We start from the raw sequence: 2581 nt of genomic DNA on the forward strand, positions 1-2581 counted from the left end.
AGTTAACATGTTACACTACTGGCTTGACGTAAAAGGCAAAGGGCGTCAAACATTCGCACATCGTTCATATCGCTCGATGAAACACAGATTCCGCAACTGTCCCTCGGTGAGAACACTGCTTAAATGGAAAGAACAACGCGACAAAGGCTTATTGAAAACAAAACGCGAAGTGTATCGCGAAATCACAGAACATGTGCTGCAACAATTTATAGCTGCACGACGTGATAACCGCATTGTCCATGACAGTGATCTTAAATTATGGGCAAAGGAGCAGGCTCTGAAGTGTAGTCTCCGTACTTTCAATACTATTCACGGATGAATTGGGGCACTCAAACAACAAAACAATATCATGAGCCGTAAAATCACGTCATATGTCACAATGGAGTATGTACGCGACAAGCAGGATATTGATTTGGTTATTGCTGGGTGGAGTGACGAAACCAAGACCATCATGGAGGGGTTTGAGAATGCAAATATATGTAATGCTGATGAATCCGGTTTTGCGAAAGAGTTGACAAGTGGGCGCACATTAGCCAGAAGAGGATCATCGCACATCCAGGGCTGTGTACAGTCTGTGCATGCAACGACGCATACGTACACTGTGGTGCCGTTGTTGTCAAAAGCAGGGGTGGTGGCGGATAAACTCTTTGTCATTCTCCAGAAACCCGTAGCTTTAAGTACTAGGGTTCAGGACAATATGTTCGCCGCACCAAATATAGTGGTATTCTGGACGCCTTCTGGTAAAATGACAAGGGAAGCGTATTCGGTTTTCATCAAAGAATGCGTAATACCACAAGTAGCAGCAGATTCTCCCAACACACAAAGCCTTCTGTTGCTAGATTCATATGGACTTCACAAGGATAGAGACACATTTGCAAGGCTACTTCATGAAAGTGGTTTCACCGCCGATCATATTCGCATCCATATTATACCTGAAAAAACTACTTCGCAGTGCCAACCGTTGGATCTGTATTACTTCCGTATGTATAAACACATGGTACGACGGATTTCGGAGGCATTGCGTGACCATACCAACATGAACCTTCACTAGCGAGACACCGTCCTTAAGCTGCATTCACTGGTACACAACCAATTTTGTTGTCCACGATTTCATATGACACATCAATACGGGTGGAAACTAGCTGGATTAGCAGTGGACGTTGCTTTCCAGTACAACACAACTGACTTTTGTTTCAATCTACGACATCGTGAATGTTGTAAAGACGAGTGCCCAAAACTTTCTGGGATCAAATTTGCTTGATGTTTGCGGGAGCTGTGTGTCAACCATTTCTTTACTCACTACCACTACTGCCGAGATTTTCAACAATAGGTACAATCTTATTTATCTGTATCTATGTATATATATCTGTGTGTGTATGTAGCATTCCAACTCAAATGTATATGTTTCTCTCTATGTGTGTGTGTGTGTATTTCTTTGCCGCATCATCCATGTGTTCTGGGTTCCTTTGGCCGTTTCTGTTTCATCGCGTTAACAACATAACTTAAGTTGTTTTTCCATACTCTGCTCGCATGAATTCCTCTTCACGTTAATACCATGCTCGATACGTTATTAGAGTTTGGGCATTGGTTTCAGTTTCTAATTCTACCCGACATCGATCTTTCACAAGACATCCTTCACGTTTCAATACCTTACGATATATTCACGATAACGGCTTTCAAGATGGCGGCCAAGTCTGTGTTATACCATATCAGGTATCTTGGTATCATCTTTGTGCTTCTCGTCCTTTCCGATTTCGACCTAAACGGGTATCTTGCGGCGTTTACCTTATATCATATTGCCGCGTGGTGCGTTATGTTGGGGAGCATAACTCCGGTGTTTCTGGTATTGGGCAGCTCCAATTTGGCATTTTTTTCTTCTTTTCCATTATGTGTCCTCTGGGCGAAGTTTGAGTCGGATCTGAGTGTGCCTCGTTGTGGACCTTGCTTGTTAGTAACTCCTGAACCACCCGACCGGTCTCGATCAAATTTTCAACATAGATGAGTATGAGCCTGCGGTGGTTTCTATTTCATTTTGACGGTGACCTTAGGAAACAAAATCGGATAATATTTATGAAAGTATGAAATAATATCTCAGTGCATACGTCCCTCTATTATGTCCTGTAGGTTAAAGGAGACTAGATGATCACAATGAAGGAAATGATGAAATGAAGAAAATGGGAGAAAATGGGAATACCCAGAGAAAGCCCCCACACATACAATGTTTTGTATATTATTATTATTATTATTATTATTATTATTATTATTATTATTATTATTATTATTATTATTATTATTATTATTATTGTTGTTGTTGTAATATGGAATTTCGTATTAAAAAGCTCATTGGGTAAACTTTAAGGAAAGGTTTCATTCTGCTAGTTTTTGCCCAAGTAAGATTTTCATCCGTGAGGTTTTGGACGGCGAGGTTTTGACCAGGTGGGATTTTGGTTCACGAGATTTTGGGCGGCCAGGTTCCGGCCGCGAGATTTTGTCCGTATCCTTTGGTAAACGTCCCTGGTGCGGTAGAATTATTCACATCCAGGGGGTAAGAGTGAGACAGAACGCTGATGGATATCCTTCC

The 2581-nt window shown here is 41.6% G+C and overlaps 1 protein-coding gene across 1 annotated transcript; it reads left to right on the top strand.

The window, feature by feature from the left end:
- Positions 1 to 379: 379 nt before the first annotated feature.
- On the top strand, positions 380 to 1051 carry LOC145675138 (uncharacterized). Its single transcript, XM_081745507.1, has one exon. It carries the CDS (start codon positions 380 to 382, stop codon positions 1049 to 1051), a length of 672 nt encoding a protein of 223 aa, XP_081601633.1.
- The last annotated feature ends 1530 nt before the right edge of the window (positions 1052 to 2581 follow it).

Source organism: Thermobia domestica, chromosome 18 (genome assembly GCF_964235325.1).
Source record: "Thermobia domestica chromosome 18, izTheDome1.hap1.1, whole genome shotgun sequence".
NCBI classification, from domain to species: Eukaryota; Metazoa; Arthropoda; class Insecta; order Zygentoma; family Lepismatidae; genus Thermobia; species Thermobia domestica.

Excerpts from the sequence above, each read along its gene's own strand:
- LOC145675138 (XM_081745507.1), top strand. The coding sequence starts at position 380 with ATGGAGTATGTACGCGACAAGCAGGATATTGATTTGGTTATTGCTGGG.